Source organism: Varroa destructor, unplaced genomic scaffold (genome assembly GCF_002443255.2).
Source record: "Varroa destructor unplaced genomic scaffold, Vdes_3.0 BEIS01000003.1, whole genome shotgun sequence".
In the NCBI taxonomy this organism is placed as follows: domain Eukaryota; kingdom Metazoa; phylum Arthropoda; class Arachnida; order Mesostigmata; family Varroidae; genus Varroa; species Varroa destructor.
Window position 1 is genome coordinate 20848908 of NW_019211456.1, and position 23420 is coordinate 20872327.

General features: G+C 40.7%; 1 protein-coding gene across 3 annotated transcripts in view; it reads left to right on the forward strand.

The window, feature by feature from the left end:
- LOC111247631 (uncharacterized) overlaps nucleotides 1-23420 on the forward strand; it is a 100393-nt gene that overhangs the window by 56932 nt on the left and 20041 nt on the right. For all 3 annotated transcript variants that reach the window (XM_022798812.2, XM_086983813.1, XM_022798813.2), the window contains 5 exons: nucleotides 164-1630; nucleotides 8117-8224; nucleotides 11164-11361; nucleotides 14121-14261; nucleotides 22326-22684. In XM_022798812.2, the coding sequence (XP_022654547.1) occupies nucleotides 1471-1630; nucleotides 8117-8224; nucleotides 11164-11361; nucleotides 14121-14261; nucleotides 22326-22684 (966 nt within the window). In that variant the 5' untranslated portion in view covers nucleotides 164-1470. The remainder of the gene's footprint in view (nucleotides 1-163; nucleotides 1631-8116; nucleotides 8225-11163; nucleotides 11362-14120; nucleotides 14262-22325; nucleotides 22685-23420) is intronic.

A 23420-nucleotide genomic window follows, 5' to 3' on the forward strand; every position in this document is an offset into this window, starting at 1 on the left:
TGGTCTGACGTCGCGCGGTAATAGCCTTGGTAATAGCTAGCTTATGATTAAATGGTAAGGGAAATCCAAGCCATGACTTGGTGTCCGATGGACATGGCCGTAGAGAGACACAATAGATTTATAACGTTTTTGCAATTTTTCTACCTGTCTCTGTCAATTGCAGTGTACTGAACTGAAGCGTCCATGTGCCATATGTCGACATAAATCATCAAGCATCATTTGCCTGCGTCGTCAACAGCCTCCCAACTGTCTCTATTCATTTACAGCAGCGGGACAAGGAGATGTAAACATGTCGTCTTTCAAACCAAATTCCTTCGAAGTAGTTATTTACTACCAGAAGTGGACATCCAATTCAATCATCATTGAACGGGCATCCATATCCGGAAACGTCAAGCAAAAATAGCGGTCATACTCTGTTCTGTTCGCTTGAAACACGCTGCGGGCTACTTACCGTGGCACCTATTGATCAATACTACTACTACAACTGGCCCTAATCTTATCTCTGCCTTATATTTAATGATATTGTTCGACATTAATCAACAATAAAACATACGCAAAGGATGACATCGCTACCATAAATCAACCTGATAGTCATTTAACGATGGTAGTAGGGAAAAGTTTACCGGGTCAAACCCAAAACGGATAGGGTTTGTCGTTGTCGACTGCCCTGCAGTCTGGCGATGCCAGCAGTTTTGATGGTCCGACTTGTTTACCAAGAGCAGCAATCAATGCGCGGCTATTGTTCCGCAAAAGTTCCGTTATCAGCGCTAATCTTCTAGATAACCTACCATCATTAGTATCCCGCTTGTTACCGGACGGTGGTTCAAGGTTCGCACTCAACACTACGATTCAGGTCTGAATTCCAAAAGCCAAAAGCAAAACTAAATGTAAACAACAGGCAACACTGGTAGACAACTAAATAAAACAAGTGAGAGGTAAGAGAACCTCAAAACTCGTTTCGCATCTGAGTGACGTTCCCAATTGACCAATTACCCATCTGACCTTCGTAGGGCCATCCGGCCGACATTAAGTATATGACCTAGGCCATTGTATCGACCCACAGATTACTGGCAGTGATCATGTCTGTCACACCCACGGGCAATTTTAGCACACTCATCACTGTCACTCAATCATGTTTTCGATATCGGCGCTATTACTATTGCTGTTGTCGTTCATCATCCGGAAGACGTTTAAACATTCGATAACAAATAACTGATTAGTTAATTGTAAGGGCCTACAGACCTTGAAGAAAACTGGGCCACAGTCGGCCAAGTCCATTCTTACAAGCCGACCTAAACACCATCCAGCTAGCAACAATAGGGAAAATTCGCCGGTCGATCGCTGCTAATTGGACCGCCACCATCAGGCAAGCAGATTACGTCGGGGACGTCAACTAAAATAACACCAACAGTTAGGAAGACGGCGAATTCGGTAGTAAGAGCAAAAAGGACTGCCTTAAAATCCGCAGCAATGTGGAACGGTGGAAGCGGCAGCGGGGTTGGTGGGGGCGTGGGAACCGATAGCTTTTCGCCAGGCCTCATCGAAGACGACACTCCGACGCTCCCGGGGGACAAGAAATGGAGAAGACTCTGCGCATATCTGTCAGTTCTGCTAGCACTCAGCATCGCTGGTGAGATATCAATGACTGAGCTAACTGCATGCTAAAAATGTCACTACTGAGAGTTGGCAGGAAGAAAGAGCAAAGGCATTTGTGTGTTTAGCAAAGAAATAAATTGATCTTCTGCATTGAATATTCGTTCAGCGGTTTGTGACGTTGATAGGCGTAAGTAGGCAGGAAAGGACCTAAACTCATTTTTACTCGGGAAAGATAATGAAGATGTATTGTAGAAATAAATTTGCTATACATAAAAAAATTGACTAAAAGAAAAAGCCTGCACGATTCAAAAAAAAATTTCGTAAGTCAAATGTTTGATAGAATTTGCGTCTATAGGGCGTAACAGGAATCATACGTTGTGAGTCCATCAACGTTTGCGTTAGTTACGTGAGGGTCTTAGTGAGTAGGCTCATTGGCCCTTAGAGCCAACGCTTCGAAGACAACAAGTATATTGTCTTTAATTGAAGATTATTTTATTTATTTTTGTAAGTGTGTTTTTTCTAATTTTTCGTTTGTACTCTCCGGTACCTTTTCGTTTCATTTCTGCGATGATAGAGGTAGTTAATAAACTTGTGATAATATAACACAATTAGATTTTAAAACAATCGCCATATGGTAAAGACTGTGAATTTACTCATGTGTGTTACGTTCGAATACAGATTTGCATTTTCTTAACCTTATCAACGCACTCAGTAATTAAAGCGGAGCATCTGATTTTTCGGATGTAGAAAATTAGCCAATTACTTTTTTAAAACATTAGTCAAAGAAGGTTTTTTTTTCGTAAATCTGTTCACCTAGAGATTCAGGCGCAAACTTGAAACCTGTTTCTGTTTAGTTTTAGTAAATTAACTAAACAAAAAGCGAGTCAGTGTTTTTTTCTACTCCTGCAAATTTTTTCTAGTGTATTACGATATTAATTAAGGATTGTTTGGCCAGTGGCATCGTGTATACCCGCTACACTTAGAGACAACGTGACCGGATTCAGATTCTAAGTTAAGTATAGACACCCTTGTTTGTGCTGAAAGCTTACCAGCAATAGCAGAAATGTTTATTGATTGATGACTTAAATAATTATTAAGATACGTTTTACGTTACATGATATACAGCCAGGTGTGTTATAGTATTAAAACTAAATTTCGTCCCAACTCAGTCTTGTACGCTACTGACAGTTCAACGAATGGTTGGTACTGGTAAAGCTGATTTGAAACTAGAGAAAAAAAAACATCAGCTGCAAATCTTGAATGTTATGAAGTAGAATCTTTCATGAACTTCGTATATGGTCCGCTGTTAAGAAGTGGCGTGGCTTCAAGAACGTCTAATAAAACGTTTTTCTGAAACACGGTATTATCTTTAGCGAAAGATTGCCTCAGTATCATTATAAATAGCACTTTCGATACCAGTTTCAGTCTTCGAGCTTCTTTCGTAACTTACTTTGGAAGCTTACAGCTGATTATTAGAGTGTACTTACCTCTGATGTCTGACATTTGTTATTTAGTTAATTGGTTTGAATTCGTTGCGTCTAGAGTAGTGAATTAAAGCCAAAAGAGAATAATAAAGGGAAACGAGTGATCGCATTATACAAGGTCAACAGGAGTTTTTTGTGGCTGACTAATAAAAGGATTATGACGGGGACATCGAATATCAGCATGGAAAAATCTAGCTGTTTGTTTGATAATTAACGAGCCCTTGTATTACTGTTCGCTAAACGGTCCCAAGTCTACCTTATTTATCTTCGGACCACCAATATTCATACTACCTCACTCCATAACCTTAATGATAAATTCTCTATGATTTAGTGTGCATCCTGCGCCCCATACGGATGATCCAATTTAAGTTATTTAGGATTGCTCCCGGACGTTGCATAACATTATTGTTTCCACAGAAGCACCAAGCAAGATCAGTCCCCAAACAAAGGGGGTGACCAAACCGTTACATGATGGAGAGAAATAGGCAAACAGTAAATATTGATTAACCGCAAAGAAACTGGACTGGAACTGGGCCTTCTGAAGCGAAAAAGGCCGCCGTATTCGAACATTATTTCGAGTCACAGAAGGGGGGTTCTCGACTTGAAAACATCGATGCAGTTTCGACGCTCCATAGCGTGCGAAAAATGGCTTTACGTATTCACGGGCCATGTCACAAACGGGTTATAATGCGTGCGGATACAGATGAAAGATGGAAAATTCAGACGCGGAAATTGTCTCGTCGCTGTTACATTGCTTCTCAGTGTTAACACCGATGCTATTCAGAATATCGTTACATAGAAGGTCCCTGTCACAAATGTTATAGGCAGGCATCGATCGATCATCAAAGAGTTTGACAGGCGCTATGGTGGACGTTTCTAAAGCAGACCGTTCTGAAAATGTCGATTTAAGCGTTAATAATTTAAAATTAGGTATTGGCTTTCGTAAATTGCATGCAAACGATTTGTTACTTGGGATGTAGTACTCCCCTTGATTATTTTACTCTATTCTAATTCAAGTAACAATTTCCTACTTTAAAGCGGTTGACGATTCTGAGCCTTTTGGGACTCTGGCTGCTCCTCAATCTGTACTGGAAATCTCACAGAAGTCAATTAGTGTAATCATTTTCTTCTGCCCACAGTGTCTTTAGAAGCATCTGTACTTCTAACTTGTGTCTTGTTTAGATCATTACGAAAATTATCGGGGGAGATAGTTTACGAACATGCTCAGACATAAAAGAAGTAATCAATGATTATTTCGTTGTATATTATTGACCCATAACTCAAACGGACACAAATGAAACCGGAAAAACAGACAACCCAATAACCATTCTGGGCGGCCGACCCGTTGAACGTCCCGCCTTTCAACTCTGCTAAGAGTACCGCTATCTTTGGCTACCGTGAAGTTTCTGAAAACTGTTTGCAAAAATTCTATCTGCTCACAAAAGCACTCACAACTTCGCAGTTACATATCGAGTTGAGAAGATTATCCTTAATAACTATGTTGAATACGAAAAAGATTTTGTATCATCTCGTTTTCAGGTACGATATTTGTGATCGTATTCATAGATACGCTATGCAAAGGTCTATACTCTGCAGCCATCTTGCACGCTACTCACTCTACTCTACGAAAGCAATCTATTGCAATAAATCAACGGAACTCAATAGTACGGCTTGAGATTCGTGTAAATCTAATATGGCTAATAGCACGAACCTATTTCTAAAGCCTATTGACAACTTTCGCTCATAGCGATAGTAAGCTTCTCATGTTGGGCACATTTCCGTACGCCGATTTTTATTCTCGCAGACGAAGCTTTTTTCATCTGTGTTCGAGTCAGACCAGAAAGTGGCTACTAGCGTTTACCTGCCTCACAGCTACATATGTACATATAGGTCGGTGTACGTATGAACAAATGACGGTGACGGACGATGGTGCTGTTACCAGTTACGCTGGTGGCTGGTGAATACCAAGTCCGCCTTCCGGAACCTCCAGGGATGTTGGCTATGTTGTCAGATGAACCTCTGAATTCGTGTTACCGCTGTTGTTGCTACTGGGCCTACTAAGTACGCGGAGACAGCCATACTATAAAGCGATGGCGGCCAAACAGGCAGGTAGACAGGCTCCTTTCTTTTCTTCAAAGGAAGTCATCAGGGGAATTGAATTCGCAGAAATGGTGTAGGCGAAGTAGGTAATGCTTGGATAGATAGGTAGGTACGAGGCAGGCGCATGTTTGTGTTACAGGCGCAAGGAATCCTCAGGGACGTTGTCTGGTGATCTATCTAAATTTAGGACTCGATGGAGGTATAGTGATGTTGGCTGTGGTAACAATGTAGGGCAATTGAACTTTTTACGCATTGGCGCCATTACCACACCGGCAGGTGGACATTCTCCTAACTGGCGCTATATGATTGTAAATGAGGCTTGCAGGGTGTGGTAACACCGTTTATTTTAAAATCTTCAGTTAAGGTTCTGTTAAACAACCTACAAAATAAGGTTCTCTATTAATCAGTAGAGTAGCGTGAGCTACTTTTGCTATTGCGCGGTTGATATCGATTGACATGTAAGATAATTACCAAACTGTAGCTTTTCCTCTTTTGAAACCTAAGGATAAAATAGGGTTCGAAAAAGATTCGAAATGGAGTAACTAGTCATCCACATGCAAGTAATACAATTAAACGACATTTTCAGCGGTCTCATGATATCTTACTCTGCCATTTCTAAATACACCAACTTGAATCTAACTTGTAACCATGTAAATTGCATACTCAACTTATTAAGGCAGGCGCGGATCTTTTATTAGGTATGTTCATGACATACAGGTTTCTGCATTTGCGTCTTGATGAAACCATGGTCGCTAGAGTGCTGAGTGCTTCGTATAAAAGAAGCCATAAATTCATAGAGTTCCCTAATTAAAAATGCGTCAACATCAACTTCTTTTAGAAACTTTATAACTTCAATAGGGCCACAATAAGTCGTTGTTTTTTTTATTTTGTATATATATATATATAATTTTATTTTATCGTTTACATAATTTGCAAATTGTTTGTTTTCGTTTTATGTGCTAAGTTGCTTCTGTCTGTATTCAATTTAACTAGAAATGACAATAAGGAGCTGACGCAGTACGTGTATTGTGTTTACAGCCTATAAGTTTTTCGAATACGCAACGGAAATCTTAGCTGTCCTGTGTTCTTTCCTTTGTCGTTCTCTTTGCCGATGGCAATACAACAATAATAAGGTACAAGTAAAGCATAAGGGCCGTGTACAGCTGGGAGTGCACTAGTGAAGTGATGCGGAGTTAACATACGCATAGAGGTTGTGCGTTGGCTTGAAGACATCCGGGCACTCATTCAGTAGACTTCAGATATGACGAAGTTTTGAAGTGATCATCTCCAAAGTGAAACTCCTATTCTAGAGCATACAGAGCCTACTTGTATTTCAAGTGGTTTGGAAATTCGTCGCCTCCGTTCCTTTAGGCTAGCCCACTATCAAGCCAACTATCTTATGGCAAATCGCGACAGTAAGGTCCTATTTTTTCTAACTTGATTTGATTATCGATAGGAGAAGTGTACATTGGCATGTTTAAGGGCTTAATTGCTCCGAACGACTGATTCCCAGCACAAACCAGAACGTGATTAAGCTTAGTCTTAATTCCAAGCCACTAAACGTATCTACATCTAGTAGACAGGCACGTTATTACATGTATCATTACGGAGGCTAAACAACATCACCTGCCAGATAGTATGTCTCTTTAACTTAACGTTATTTGCTGCAAGTTGGATCTTTTTTCACTTTGACGAAGTGCAATGAAATTCCCCTGCATCAAATGAAATCAGCTTCGAACAATGTAACTCCAGGAACGAGCAGGTCATTCATAGAAGTACTGTTTGACCGTCGATATGTTTTCACAGTTAAACTGTACACTCTACATGAGATTTTAAGCGTAGGCACTGCTAAGCTTATTTGGGCGTGGCAGGTAAATTTCATGGGGACGTTATAGTCCTTGTCCCTATTGAAGTACTCTAAGTACATCTATATAATCTACGATAATTTCAAGTTTAATAACGTTTCATAACTAGTTCTTATCATCTGCTGAAGCGGCTAGAACTAAGAAGATATATAACGTTTACAAAAACTAAGGCAGGTTTAAAGTAAAATATTAATCTTCAGTATAATACTGTTTCTGTTTCCTATAAATGCATATCTAGATAGGTAGACCTATGTATTTTAAAAAACTAACGAAGGGAAAATTGCCAAAGCGTTCTTGTACACTGGTAAGCACATTTACGTGAAACTATGCCGCTGCTTTGAGACTTCAGAGATTCAAAAATATTCGTTACCAATTATCTGTTTTTTTTTTTCATTTTATTATTTATAATTTCTCTTATTTATTTATTTCATGCATTTAGAGAAAGAAGAAAGCTAGAAGCTTAAAGTAATTTTCGAAACTTGCGTAGAGTTACGGAATTTTCTAAATGTCCTATAAAAGACGAACTTAATTATAAGGCATTTTTTCGTATGTCCTCTGGGGCTCTAACTGCCTACGGTCAATCCGGCATATTACAGCGCCTATCATCAGGATATAGCAAGTTTAAAAATACTGTATATAAACATATATATATATATATATATATATATATATATATATATAATGATTCGACATTGACATGTACCAAAGCATAGACTTAATTAGATTAAGCCCGGTAAAAAATACTATTATTATTTATTATATTAGTATTTTCGAAAATGTCTGGAGCGATACACTTTGTTTGCTAACCTCTAATCTAGTCCCATCGTAGTGTTATCACAGGGATGCTTTAGAGGAGTAACAGGCTAATTACAGCCCTTTTCCAGTGGTTTCGCTCAGGTCTATTGCTATATTTTTGAACTTTGCACATCTGGATAGCTCTTGTAATTCTGTTAGCAACTAGAATGTCTATCGTGAAAATTATCTATGAGAAACTATGGTACAAAGTAACGATTAGTTATATATTTACACTATAAAGAAGATTATCATCACTATCAACTTGTAATTCTACAGGTGTGGGCTCATGTTTTGCTGTGGCCGTATATCTCGGCCAGGGGGCTGGCCTCACTTACCGGACAGACATGGAAGTCTTGCTTATAGGAAGCCCAATCATTATTCCAGGTTAGTTGAAATTAAGCAGTTTTCTACTTGATTTTCTTCTTTAACAAAATATACATTTGTAAAATACTTGTTGTAAAGAGGGGTTCGGCAATTTTTATTTAATAAAAGAATCCTTAAGAAATCTTAACGTCCCCCGCGTAAGTTTCACCATGAGCGCTTTGTCCTGATTGAACAGGTATAGCATGTAATAGTACAAATCACATTCGCATTCGGCTGCGAGATATATTGTTCCTTAATGTGAACATGTTGCTCTCGAAGCTGGCACATGGGGGAATCAAAGACTGCTTCGATTATCACATGATCCACAAGATGTTTATACCATATGTCTGCGTGGTCTACATGCTTCCTACTGATTCCTAATGAAAATGTGACGTGCTACCAGCGGCAAAATAAGTGATTAAAATTAGGCAGAATACCTTCAAACGTCTTTTTCCGTGCTTACTCTAATTGTTAATTCAGCATAGAAAATTCAAAACAGTCTTCTGCTGTATGGCCAGACCAAACGCACGGATCAGTGGATTGTAAGATTCCATCAGTTGTCATGACGACAGCTTTGTACGACTGTTACTGGATAATCTCCATTTACTTTCCTCCATGCGCTCTATCGTGACGTGCATTTCGTGGGCATCTGCCCTTTTTTAGGAACGCGTATAGGGCGACTGTGAGAGATCACTGAGGCAGTTAATCTCAAGAGTCTGATCTCTCGGCTTCGTTTTGTAGGAACTTGGCTTATGGTACGGCCGCTTTTGGACGGGCACAGGGTAACAGTGCAAAGGCCGACAGAAACACCTTCCGCGTTCAAACAAACGCGTTCAAAGTTTAGTCGGTTTGAGGCATATAAGCATCTCCAACTAACCATTAGTCACAGAACGAGAAATTAGGGGGTGGATTTATATTCCTGACCTTGTTCCGTACTTCTTTTGAACCGAAGCTGGGCTTCGTGTCTCAGATGTTACCCCATTGAGTGTACACTCTCTGAGGCTTTTATTGATGCATATGTCACCCTAACCTAGAGAGTAAGGCGTCTGTTGGGTGTAACAATCGACGAGGAGGAAGGACCCGATAGTGAACTCACGAAGTTCAAGATCACTTGCGGCTTAGCCGATGTCCAGTGACGGCCTCCTTCTCAGGCTACTTGAAGTGTTCCATGTTACCCTCGCTATTCGGCAGCATCTACGTTTTTTGTTAGCACGGCCCAGCAGGACCCATCGGACGTCTAACAGGCAGCGAAGCAGCTAGCAGACTGTCCAACGATGGGGGGCGTTTTAGCCAATCTCTACGTGCTATGGCCAGGAGTATCGATTGGGATCATGTTCGTTGGAGGTTAGTGAGACACATAGGGTGTATTCATGCTCAAGCGATAGAGGACACCTTTTCGAAACGTGCGAGTTTATCAAGCGATCGCTTTACCAATGAACTACGTTAGCTTTGAAAACAATGAGAGGTTTATTGTATGTTCAGTGTTTCTCGTATGAGAATTATCTACTGGATTGTGTTGAAGAGCCAAAAGGCCGAAATGAAATTATCTTGCGAATATCGGATACAATAGTCTTACGAAATGCACAGAAGAAGTCTATCGACCGATCTATCGCTCTCACTCTAAAGTATTTTTACAATGCAGCCCTACAAAATATATTGTTTATTCATAAGAAACATAATAATACGCTACCGGTATTTCGGTACATTGCTGCATATGTACTATTCCACCTATGCAGTTCTGCCTGGAAGACTTTTGCGATGGTAACAGTTTATTACATCAATATTCCGAGATTTGTTCTCTAATCCTCAGTAATGCATCATTTATCTAGATTTATCTAGGCTAGATTTATTTATCTTAATAATTTTACTGTTGATAGTCGATATAAATATGCTTACAGCAACAGAACATCTAGAAAGGCGTCGAATGGTGCGGGCTGTTCCATTGTTCCTTTTCAATAGACTTGAATACGCTTATGCCGATTTAGTACCCGCTGTATGACTGACATCACGCTTACAGGTTCACGTATAGATTATTGATTGAAATAAGTAAGTTTACTTCCGCTCATTGCGAGAAACAGAGTCCGCGGTGACGTCAGATTAGAATTTACCCTCAATAGTAGAAATTCTGATGGTTCCCCATGGTAACTGAAAGGCAATTGGGTTAATATGGTGCGTAATATGGTGCGCTATTATCCTGATTAGAAAAGAATAGAGACTTTAGGTCGCTCGTTATGCTATGCACAACCACTGTATACAAGTTTATCACTGCAAGATTATTTTACTGGTACTAGTGTCCTCGATACCAAGGAACTAAACAGAGAAAATACGTAAATGAAAGTTTCTGCATAAACTCTTTCAAGCCTATATTGGCCAAAATCAGGAAAATCACTTTTTTGCAAGGGGAACGATCGTTGAGGTATTAGTTCCCTTCGTGCTGGAGCTACCAGTGGTCGTGAACTTCGTCGGTCGTACTTTCAGACTAGGTCTGGCAAATTTTACATTCGTAGCTTCTACGGTAGAAGGACATGCCGAAATGAACTTGAATCATTTGCATTACTGTCCCTTTCTCTCCAGTCAGTTTTGACATGTTCCTAGATATTTTGCGAAATCGGCTTAAGCACTGAGCAGTTTCAGATAATCCTAGATTCTAAATAAACATAAACTTAGGATTTTTCATATGGAAGTCCCTTATACGTGCACAAATCACGAACGACCACACTAAGACCATACATGCGTCGATTCAGCGATGATTCTAAAAATTACTAAATTTAGTATCTGTTAATAATTAATTTATTCACTTAATCTTCAACTGGGGATCGGGCGTCATCAGTCGTCAAACTTCATTTTGCATTGTTTCGTGTACAAATCGAATGAAAATCTTATGTATTTTTTTTAAACACATATGCAGGTATGTATGGCAGAAATAATAGCTATATATGATACTGCAACTGCGGTTCCAGGTTTACTTGCGTTGTATCTGTGTACGCGCAACTGTTGCGGGGTCATCTTGAACCTGTTCTTCTCGTCGGCTGCGGTTGGCTGCGGAGTGGGCCTCTACTTATCGGGTTTCTCCCGCTCGCTAGGGATCATGTTCATCATTGTCGGCCTCCTGATGATGGTCGTCATTATCCTTGCTCTTATCTACCACAAATTCACGGGTGAGCTCAGCTACAAATCTCATCTAATTTGTGACGCCTCTTTAGCCATAGATTGCGGTCACCGAGATAATGTAATAGTAACGTTTTTGCCTAATTAAATTTGGGGACACGATATGGGATGGCCTAGGTTTTTAAATCGGATGCCTCGTTTCGTTCTGGAAGCCAACCATTTGAAGCAATGCTAAATAGTAGTAGTACTGGAAGTGAAACTCGAAACATTTTTTAAGTCAAAGATGGTGGAATTTGTTAAAGCTATTAATACTAATAAATACACAGAATATACATCGTCGTTTTTGCTTGGTTTTGGCTTTAAATTAAATTACTTTAAAAACGTATTCTCGGTTACAAAAACGCGGTTAGCCAACGCAATTGCCTTGCTTGCTTGATGAAGCACCTGAGCATTGGTAGCAATTATGCTCAAACGACAATGGAAAATCAAAACATCATATAATCAGAAAATCATATAATGTTTCTATTTCTGAATAAGATATACCACAACAAAGAATCCTCAACGCATCGTTAAGAAGGGGTGTGTCTCTTATGAAAAATTTTTTCGAGCCCCATTACTAGGCAGAACCCGAACAACTTGTTACCACCTCTACAACACTGATAGCAAAGCTGTGGGAGCAACGTCTTGTTTTCGATTAAGAGAGGCCTGGAGCATTTTCGATGTATCAGGCTAACCATCTGTATGCACACTTTCTAAGTTTCGGTGTTTCATAGGCTCAACTATCATGATCCGGAACAACTTGTATTGCCTTACCATCAACTTATTAAATGTCAGACAGCTCCGGTTTTTTATTCGTGTGCCCGTCACCGGACACGTAAAATAAACAGTGCGCAAGAAGACCCTCCCTCTCCCCTCCGACAAAAGCCGCCGCGGATAACGCTACCTAAACACCGCCCAATGTTGACTTTCATTTTCACCAGGAAACTACGTTTGTGAATTGATAGCACCAAAAAGGTACGATTTGACGGAAGTCACATCTCGATCATAGCGAAATTGCTATCCGGACTGAAGCGATGAAAAGCTAGACCAAATTACCAAAAGATTAAGTTGAGGCAATTTCGTAAAGTAACACACAATGAGTTCTTTGAAGTGAAAAGTTGTGCGTTGTCGAATAGATGCAACGAATCGGCATTGACTTGTCGTATGTGCATTTACTGACAGGTTCGAAGTTAAAGTTTCTTAAAAATTAAATATTCATTACTTTTTACATCATACACCGTGGATGATTGCTATCTATATGCGCCTTACACATGTTTAACTACAGATGGCGAGCACGTAAGTGCGAAACAATTTACCATTACATTAGTGAATGTACCTTTATTAAACGACGATTAGAGAGAAACAGGTCTGATGTGTTTCGCATCATCAAACCTACAATAAATAACGTTCTTTTAGGCATTAATCAAATTACGCTACTTAACATATGATACTGCAACGCTCGTCTCAAACGTAAAAAGAGAGCGTTATAGTCAGTGTTTAACTGCGAACAACCCACCATCGTGCCATAAGCTATCTGAGCCGAAAGGAACATCACCTTCTATATACAGCCCATTCTGACCCGGCTCGGATAACTCTGAAGATTATGTCTCGGTCCATGGTCAGTCGCGTTTGTTTCCGCCAAGCGGATACATACGTACGAGCATATACATGAAGCAGCTGTTTGTAAACTTACGTCGGCAAACCTGGGTCGAGATAGAGACCGGGGTGGAATTACGCGGACATAACGGGTGCAGAAAATTAGCAGCTGTAGTACGTCCGCTCTTACCGTTTTCCAGTCACTTAGTAATCTTAGTTATTATATTAGTTGGTATATTAGAAATGTGATAATTTTTTTATTGCGAGAACATTCACTTCCCTTCGACATCGCCGACAAACATTGGGGAAGATTACGAACGTTCGGCCATTGCAGAAGTAAAGAAAGCGCACAGGCAGAACATTTACGTCCAGCTTCCGTTATCGACAAGGAATATGAGGCTGTCTTTGCACCTTTCCAAGGCTCGGTCGCTTGAAAGGTCCACGTACTGTCTAGTAAAGCGCTCTGAAAGTAGATCTCAGCGTACAACACTCGTACATCTTACCGGTACGAACGGAATCGAAGTGGCAAAGATAACGCCAGAACGAAGGCAATGTTTTTGTGACCGATGGTGTAGGTAAGACAATTTCGTTGTATCTGAGAATGAACTCAAATAAACGGACGGCTTTTAGACACCAAAGAGCCAAGTTAACGATGGCTGAATAGATGACATATTGATTTCGATAGATAGATATCCTGCGCATAATCAGACAGAGGAGGTACTTGGCTCGACGAGAGAAGTCCCCTTTAGGCAGAGGTTGCTAGTCGACAGGACACACGACTCGGACAGTCAAAATTTCTAACAGCAAAAGGCCAACGGAAAAGGCTGACTAAAGAGAAGACCGTTGCTTCAAACTACGTTTATGAGTATCCCTCCAGTTTAAAACACAATAAAATTATATTTAAGATGTGCACAGATAGAAGAGAGGTTTCCATTAAACCTCTCCCAATTCTTCGACAGTTTTGATTTGTTCCTATCCAATTTAAAAAAGCAAGCTAGGCAGAATACGAAAGACATGAACTTTCCCGCCGTCCACGTTACTTGAAACATGTTGAACAGGTAACTATTAGAAGTAAATGAATTACAATATTTCTAAATAAGCGGAAATTATTCGAGCTAGTATATATCATATTTCGATGTTGATAACATATATGTACTGTGTTGTATTTTGTTAGGCAAAACACTCTGCTACTACGAAGACTATGATGACGATTCAATCTGGGGCGGAATGGGTATGAATGAGAGCGTGTTCGCCCTGCAAAGGGCCTACCCCAACTGCGCCCCACTGCGCAGGCTCAACTCCTCCATTCGGAGAGGTGAGTAACTCTAAATCAAAGACTTTGTAGCGGATGTCGAATAACGATTAGATGTGTATTTCGTTCATTTTATGCGTCGCAGAACCATTTCAGCTTCCGCTATAATCATAATGGTTATAATGCAAGGAATATACACAGTAATAATACGGAATAGCAGATTTGGTGTTGCGAAATAAGAACACTGATAGGCTGAACATTTTTCATAAACAGGACAGCAGGCCAGCTTTTACCAAAAAAAAATTCACCCTAGAAATAAGGGCTATGCAACATGAACGACAGCAATGAGTCTCTCTATTTTAGTGGCAGAAAGACCAATCCACCCCGAACGGTGTCATACACCTATCCACAGAATCATCTCTGTATACAAACACTTATTTGTGCCTAAAATATTCTTTAGAGACACTATACTAGACTCTACATCCGTGCCATTTAATAAATATAGCTATTAAAATAATGAACAATAGTTAAAACTTGATATGCCTGTAAGAGACGTCATATATTTTCAGTACTCACATAGAAGTTCACTTCTACATGTAGGTACGCGTGATAATAGGTAGTTATGTTCAATAATTAGGTACCTCTATATTTATCAAGGTGACGTATATATGTTGGAATGGAATAAATTTCATACGATAAACTCAACGATGCTTTTTACTGTTATGTAGGTCATATAAACTTGAAAATGCCAAAAGATCGTATATTGTTAGAATATTTATATTAATATAAGCGAAACAAGTTAAAATGCGCTCAATTGTATATTTCCCAATTGGTGAAACTTTTTCTGTTTTTTTGGCAAAGGCCGAATACATTCATGCACTTAGAACTAGGCGAGGACTGTAAGTATAGCTGTATAGGCAACATACGGTCAAAGAATTGTTCATTTAAGGACCCATAAGCATGTGGCGTCTCAGCGGGTTAGCCCATTAATGACCACTAGAACCACTAGAAAATTGAGCCTATCTATGTAGGCTGAGAAAATGTGAACCGCAATATTTTTCTCCTATAGCATATTCAATGAGGGTCACTAGGATTCACTGTTTTGTAGAATTGGCGATTTCTTACTTTTTGGTGCATTTACCAGAACTGTGAAATCACATCGCCATTGCGTTGGATCACTAGGCTGGTTGAAGGCGACTTGCGTAGCCGGCAACGATATCATACGGAAGACCATGCTGAAAGGAAACTACGATAATGTTGCTTCCCAAAAAACACCAGCTATAATAATGATGACTCGGAAAATGACGGTCGGGAGCGAGCACAGCGCTACCAGGAAGAACTTCTATTTGAGGCTTGAGAAGGAGTGTTTTGCCTCAACGAAGGTTATTAGAACCTTAGACCAACGTGCTGTTCACACGTTGCTTCTAGTTCGAAGTCACTGCGTTAAGTTCATCTTCGACGCTTTGCCACTAAAACTGCTCGTGAGCAAATGGTCGCTTTTATGATGATACATCAATAGCAGATTAACCAACGTGTTCGTATAAGCATACACCGTTTTTATTTATGTATTGGTTGGTTCATAGTGATCGTCAGTTACCGGCAAAGTAATTTACCTCGCTTACATAACTTGTATACCTATGTCTACCGTAAGAGCTTATAAGTTTTCTATCTCAACGTAGTGTAATCCAATGACATTCGGACAATGACCAATCGTGTGAAATAATCGACTGTTTCACAACGACGTCGTGTATCCTAACTGTGTAAGCCTCCTTAATATATCAGGCAAATTCTCAACTGGAGTCGTTCATTGAAGGGAAGTCACTGTCGAATTACCTTCGGTTACCCACCTTCAACTGAGGGATGCAGGTCATAGCCGACAATCGAATGTGAGTTCCATTGTTCTAGGTGATTAATTTCTGGCCGTAGCTGTACCACGTCGATGATAATCCAACGGTAGCATAGTACGAACCCTGACTCAGATGCTGCGGCGCTACTGTGAAAATGCCGATCGTCAAACGTCCGCCGCTTTTGGATAGTTTCACGGAGAAAATATATCTGTTTTCTTTGGTAGATGAGCCGAGCTTGTTGTCAAATTTATCAATCAGATGCACGACGAAATCCTTTCATGTTTTTAGTGCCGTTAAAATAGGGGGAAGACAATCTCTGAACCACTAGGGACTGAGCTGTGCCTGAGTAAATGTACTATGGTTCAATAATTCAGTGCATCTGGTAGATTTTTGTTTCGGGCTACGGGTCAGCAGTTCTTTATTTCAGCATATACATCGCAAACAGTTCCTGGCCAATATGTTTCACTGGTCAAATGACATAACGCGTAGTGGATTCTGAGTTTGCAGCTTCTTCGAAGAAATCGTTCTTCTTCCACGTGAAGCCCATGGACTGGCGTCAGTAAGCTTTATGTTTAGTCATAGATATAGTGGTGGTTTAATAAATTGTTAACTGCGACATCCATAAGCGGGTTGCAGTACAAGCTTTTCATGCAGTTCGTTTCTTGTTGCTTGTGCCTGTTGGCTGTGTAACAGCATCTGGGTGAATTTCTTACTTGGGAAAATATTTTGTGCTGAGATATACACATACCTGGGTTAGGCAGCGATTCATTGCATACAGTTAGGTAACATGGTCACGTCCTTCTCTTGTTGAATGCCGTTTTTCGATTGTTTCCCTGGCAACCACGGACAAAGCACGATGGTGCCATAGTCGTGTTCATACGCAAGGAGTAGCCGCTCTCTTGTCTATTATTTATCGATGAGCTGGGGTCCTGAAGCTTCCCATTTGTTGTATTAGCCCAGTTCCGCCATCACTGTGTGTAAGTACGTTTGGTCCACTAACGTCAATCGAGGACAGAGTTCGGACGTCCAGTAAGCAAAGCTTTTTAGATGTGCACCTGATTGTCGTTACCACTTACCCCCTAAGCCATTGGTAACAAATATCAGCATAACGATCGGCTAGAGCATATGCAGGGTGCTGGCAATAAGACGCCGGACTTGACTGATTGGATATTGGTATTTATTTAAATACGTTCGTGCTAATTTTTGAAACAGGAAAAAGGCAACCGTTAAAAGGTCGTTTGAAGGTCACTCGCCTATAAAATCATTATAGCGATGCACACGTGAATGACTGCTAGCATTTGGCGAAAGATGCTGGCCTTTCAACCTGAGCATCTAATCACCACGATACTAGATAATATCAAACAAGGTACTAATAATAATAGAACTTGTGAAGAATAAGTAAATAACATAAAGTATATGCAAGCAACATCGGAAGGTAATGATTATACTTAATGAATCTTTTTGATTGACGATCATAGCACAATAAAGATAATTTTTTATTTAAAAAGGTAGAAATCGGCAAGCCGTTCAAATAATCTCATTTACGGGCTGGACAAGTTACTCGTCCTGGAACAGAAGCATTGTCAAGTAATAACACGGTCTATGGCGATCTCATGCGGCTCAATCGATCTTCCTCTACATTAATTATTCAACTGTAGATTGTGTTCTATATTTTATGATTGACTGTCCAGTGCCCTCCAGCCAACTGTATGTCAATGCACTTGGACATCTAAGAGTACCAAAGAAGCACAAGGCTACAATTAATGATGTTCAATCGAATCAGAACCAGACATGTTGGGTGATAGGGGTCAGATCTCAGTCATCGGCAGCAGTCAGCGATTGTTCCGCCTGTAGCGTAAACAATAGGTTCTATCTCCCTAATATATTTACTCCCAAACCTACGCTGTACCCTTAGTACAACAGTTTCATTTTCCAAATGAAGCTGCTATTGAATTTAAGCCGTTTAAGGAACGACTCGTTGCGGTAATGGGCCACGCACTAACCATACGTATTAAATGTATACTGACGAAACAAATCATCCAGCGAATATCATAAATTAGAAAGTCAGATCGGGATAGTCTGAGAAGATTTTCGATATAAATAATGCACTGCTTCTAGGCGACAGTCTAGTATTTAGAATCTTCTCTTGTGAATCGCACAAAATCTATGACCTTATAGAGAGCACGAGATTGTTTAGCATGGACTAATTGTATACACCGCTTATAACCGGGACATATATAGCTCTTCGTGGAGCATTCTGGCAGTAAATGATAAACGTCTCTTAGTACTGCATAAATGAGACGAAATTGACTCAAGAGCAAAATATTGTAACGCCTTTCGTATCGCCGAACTTCTCTTCATCGATGCAGACAACTACTGCTGCAGGCCATGCGTCGTTCAACAGCTTTCAGAGCGTCCCGCCTTCTTCATAGTCCTCGCAAGCCGGTAAAATTATTATCGACATTTCCGCTAGATTTCTCGAAGGTTACGAAGCAGTTAGGAATTGCTTTCCATTCAACACTGAAAGGCTCAATAACTAACAGCACAACAGACGCTATGGACTCTCAAATGGATGGTAATGCTCGGATGTGGGCGATAGGCCACGGCGATTCGTTACCAGACAGGTACAGGAACCGTCGCTTTCGTTCGCGCTGCGTGACCACGCAGTAGACGCAGAGATAGATAGTGCGAAACCGCCTATTAGAAGCTTAACAAAGGGAATACAGTTAAGTATAGACAGCTGCTCTGCCTTTACTGCTCAGACTTTACTGAGAATGCGACAAGTATGACTTCACAATACGTTTTCATGTAGCCTCGTATTTTTTTTATGTACATACATGCAATCAAATGATGGAGCGAAGTTTGTTTTGCTGACAACTTCGATACTTTGATTGATTGAAAAGCTTCGCACCTACACATTACCATACTTGGAGAGACCAGCAACGATGCAAACGTTGACTTATTATATAAGCAATCGAAACGGAAATCAATCATGTAGAGCTAGACCTTGTTGCAAGCACCGTAATTTCACAGACTTTCAATCTCCAAGAAATATGAATCGAGAAGCTTATTGTTGTTACTTCGGGTTTCAGGTTGACATCGTGTTCTTTTTTCAATAACTTGCCAATATAATAACCGATTTTCGTCCGAAAAGCCTATTGATTATATATATATATATATATGAGTGCACACGCGGCCACTATATCACGAATATACGTGACCTCCTTTGCTGCTCCGCTACACGTGTTACGCACAGGCTATGTATGATGATGATACTTTGTTTTCTTTTAGCCATAGGTTTTCATAGGTCCAAAGGTACCACGCTTATCAAGCTGTCACGTTATTTCTTCAAAGCTACAAAGGTAAATGGCGCGCTCGTGTTAGATGCACCGAAACACAATCCAGGTTACCTTCGTCTGCTTTCACCAAAACCATAGCGGTAAAACACCGTATGCACAATGTCTACTCTGTCGAAATATGGCCATAACAGAAAACCCAGTTTGCAATGTAAATGAACGTATAGTGTTCCTAGACATACCCAATACATCTGCTCGTGCACAGAGTTAAGCTTATGTTGGACCACTGCTTGGGTCACATTGATTACACGGTTTGTTTAACCTGCAATCGTATTTGCGTAGCAAACAAACTACTACAAAATAAACAAAGTCCTTCGCATATCAAGATAATCTCTGCTTAGCAAACCCTGATCCACGCTCAGGTAACATCGTCATTTCTAGCTTGTTGATTTATTTTCCTATTTCTAAACCATATTGATCTACGAATGCCTGTGTGTTTCGAGCTTTACATTTAGTATCGCTGTTAGACATAGTTCCATCAGAGGGCTAGCTGACACTCAGCACAAAACCAACTGTCTCTCTATGCTCTATCGAACCTGGGTCACCTCAGCAAGCCAGTACGTTACCCCTATCTACACGATCTACGGATGCCTAAATCGCTTTCAGATGTCTGCAGTTTACTGAAACAATGCTGCAGGACGGAAGATCAGAAATGTTGCTCTGACAGTCGAAATAAACTGGGTCCGGTAAAAAAATAGAGACAAAAAGGTTTGCAAAGGTATATTATAGGACAAAGACTCTGCTTACCGTTACTGGTTCACCTTGAAAGAATGAAATGGGTAGTGAAGTCCCCGTGGGACACCTTCACTATCTTCATTTGTTTACAATAGGTGGCCCGGCTGTACAAATGGCATTCAAACGAATCGCCCCCATGCAAGACAATAGACCTGATGGGCCGGTAAGGGAACGAACGAGTTCCCAGTTAAGCCTCGGTTCTGATGCTTGGTCCTAATTGCACCTGATGCCAATCTTAGCGTAGTAGTAACAAAGAACCGTAGAACTAGGAAATGTACGCTTAAATTTTTTCAAGGAACGGTTACTTTGTGAGGATCATCATTCCGCTCTAAAGTTTACGCGAATCGGGGAACGTGTTCAAACATACGTTAATATAAATCACATCATGACGCCAACATTGTATTGTGTGCGTTTGTATACGCATTGAACTTTGCGTATTCAACGATTCTCCGTGAACGTGCGATTTCGTTGCGTGGAGTAATCAGCAAGGATCACAGGCACGGCCGATACAGAAAAGACACATAAATATTCGCCACGACTGCACCAGAGCACTCGAAGTGTTCCGATTGGAAGGAGATCATCGTAATTCTGATCGCGCCTGATAGGACAATGATCATGGCGCCAGTGCAACAGATTAAAGAATCTTCTTCGGCAAGTGAGCAATAAACCAGCTATTGGACAGAAGCTGGCCGACCTTTACTAACTATCGTTTCCCTGCGAACCATCATTACTGCTGTTGTTTCCGTTACCAGCAACCTTGACGGCACTATTCAAGGTTTTCTCGATACCTGGCCCGAACATCACCAGTGAACATCAGGTATTATTCAGCACCGTGACCAGATATACGTACATATTTTAGGAATTCTTTGATGACATTCCGTTTTGGTTCCGATTGTTAAAGGCAATGCTACAACCTTGTCGCCAACACATTTCACTCTATACGCCTTACATGCAGTAACCACCTATTAAGCGGTTTGTTTTGCGAAGCTTCGACAAACTCTTGTACGTGGTCAATGTTACCTCGTTCGACGGGCTACTTCGCTTTCATTAAATTCGTCGAAAAGGAGAGACGTCAATGAAGTGTATAAATGCGCACCGCCCTACAAGATGTTGTAACCTGCTTGAAGTAAATACGATTGAGCTATCCTTGCGCGAGCTATTTTACATGGATCGACAAGAGGGGATACGTTGGCGGATGCCAACGCCGCTAATGGCTCCACAGTATTGCTTCGAATCTATTGGCTATACAGGCTAGCACTCGCTGACATTTACAGCAAGGAGCAACGATCCGACGATCACTGATAGAAACCGCTGTCACGTCACAAGCAGGAGCTGGTGTATTGCGGTAGCTTGAATAGAATCGATGAAGTCAAAAACAGCAACAATTGAAGAAAACTGAAAAACCAGTTGGTACTCACGAAGCTTGTGTTCTGATAAGCAATATCTGTCAGTCAATTGATCGGCCTTTCAACTCGAGTTGGTCAGGCGACGAAATGGTGTACTGTCTGCTTTGGGACATCTGAAAGACTCTAAAAATGAATAGATTCGCTCGAGACGGCGTGCACAAGGACGTCACTGGACACTGTGAAATCAGCAAAAGCGTTGCTAAGGGACTTGGAGCTCAAGAGATACAGCAGCCCAATGGGGCAGCTTAGACGGGCCTTGACAGGCTTAAATACGTCTCTATATGACAATTTTGATGTAAATAGGATACAAAAGTGCTGCCATGGATCCTCGATCATTAAATGCAGGGAGTTGCAAGTACTAGGTTATTTGATGTAGGACCTAGAGCAAGCAGTTCATGTGATACGTGTACACATATGCCGAGGTAAGATGTGAACTAAATTCAGCGCAATTAATCTGATTTGTGTAAGGTAAGTTAGACAGCGCTAATTAAGTTCGTTACACGGAATTACATATTGTCGTAAAAGTATTGCTCATTAACTGTTGATATGTATGTGTGATAAGTAAATATGGACATGCATGAATTGAACGCGTCCCTGTTCGAGAAGAGTGAGCGGATTTTCTCTGATGTGAGATCTCACAAACTAAATCAACATCAGTAATAACAATGCACATCCATGTGCCTAATCAGTATTAATGATGCGTTGAATTAAATTCGGTCTAAAAATAATGTTATATATGGATAATTATAATACTATATTTATAAAACGTGTGTGTCCTTATAGGGTCGCAGCGTTGGCGCAGCAGCTTTCGGCGCAGTCTGGGTAAAAAATTTCATCACCAACAGAGTCACGAGCCTCATCACAGTCACAATCATAGTCATCAAAACCATAAGCATCATTATAACCATGGTGGCGAACGTCCCACAGGCGCGACTCTAGTGCTACCATCTGGGGCTAGCCTCGTCACAAACGGCGGCGCCCAGGCCAGCAGCAGCAGCAGCAGCGCCCACAGTAACAATCCCAGTTTTCAGCATCGAGCGAGCTTTTGCTTAGGGGAACAAAACAATCACTTCGGCGACTACAGTCATAAGCACTCGCATGCTCTGGGCGCCGCTCACCAGCGGAGACCTAGTCATATCACGGTATGTCTGTATAACCACTTAATTAAATAGAAAAATAATCCTACATACAATGCTGGCTTGTTCTTGAAAACTTCTTCAACCAAACACAGTAATAACTTGTCACTGATAAACGCAACCTAAAAAGCGAAACCCAACAAGTAGTAATATAGTGTTCCCGTAGGTAACGTGTGTGCTTGCTAATGTTGAGCACACGTTGTGGTCTAGGTTCGAACCCAGGCATAGGCCGAGAGTCAGTCGCGTGTCAGTCGAGACACCTTACGGCGATAGTGGACGTTAAACTTAACACTTGAAGGTAGTTACTAACAGACGAGTTTTAGTCGATTCATAATATAAGAGTCATATAAATATTAACAATATAGTAAAAGTAGAAATGTCTATCTTCGAAATCGTATGTTTGAATAACCACTTTTAATTTTAAAAATATGATCATAGAGAATAAATCCAATATTCAAGGTCGTAAACAATGAACCAACTACGGTCTAAAGGAAGTTAAGCCAGTTATGCACTAGCATTGGGAGAGCAATTACCATAGAACGTACGAGTATTTCGCAACCCCAAATTACTATGCAATAAAACTGCCAGCTGGGGAACCAACAGAGTCAATTAACATACGATTCACCGGTGAACTTACCTTCGTCCCTGATCCATCCGAAAAATCCACATAACTTCATTCAGCCCATTTATATCCACGCCCTCTGTCAGCGGTAGAGAATCAGCTTAAATGCGATGCCCCGAT